At 72.8% G+C, this 533-nt stretch overlaps 1 protein-coding gene across 1 annotated transcript in view; it reads left to right on the forward strand.

Annotated features, from left to right (window-relative positions):
* Positions 1-317: 317 nt before the first annotated feature.
* HAGH (hydroxyacylglutathione hydrolase) overlaps positions 318-533 on the forward strand; it is a 3295-nt gene continuing 3079 nt past the window's right edge. Inside the window, exon 1 of the mRNA XM_012731700.1 lies at positions 318-493. Coding sequence (XP_012587154.1) covers positions 389-493 — 105 coding nt within the window. The 5' untranslated portion in view covers positions 318-388. The remainder of the gene's footprint in view (positions 494-533) is intronic.

Here is a 533-nt window from a genome sequence, read left to right on the forward strand (position 1 = left end):
AGGCTGCCTGTGCCCGGTGGGCATCCAGCTGCTGTGCTGGACCCAGCTCGCTGCAGTGTCCCCAGCCACCAGCCCCTGGGGCCTCCCCGCCCCGCGCCCACCCCCCAGGGCCTGGGCCGGGCGGCTCGGAGCAATCTCCGGAGTTTGGCGTCCGGCCATTCCTGTGTCCCCTGGCTAGGGGTGTGGGGCCGCGGGGCTTCTGCCCCCGTGGGTGTGTGCACCCCGCCTGAGCCACGGCCCCGCATGGCGCGGGAGTGGGGCGGGCGTGTCGTCTCGGCCAGGGTGGCTCCGGGGACAGCGGCTGTCCTCGGTCTCAGGTGCGGTCCTGCTGGGCCTCCTCCTCCAGCACACGGAGCCCAGGAAGAGCCTGACCGTGGCACAGGGCACCATGAAGGTCCAGCTCCTGCCTGCGCTGACGGACAACTACATGTACCTGATCGTGGACCCTGACTCCAGGGAGGCGGCCGTGGTGGACCCCGTGCAGCCCCAGAAGGTGGGCGGCCTGGCCGCAGGCCCGGGGCTGTGTCAGGCGC

This window comes from Condylura cristata, unplaced genomic scaffold (genome assembly GCF_000260355.1).
Source record: "Condylura cristata isolate star-nosed mole 26May11 unplaced genomic scaffold, ConCri1.0 scaffold00032, whole genome shotgun sequence".
Taxonomy (NCBI): Eukaryota; Metazoa; Chordata; class Mammalia; order Eulipotyphla; family Talpidae; genus Condylura; species Condylura cristata.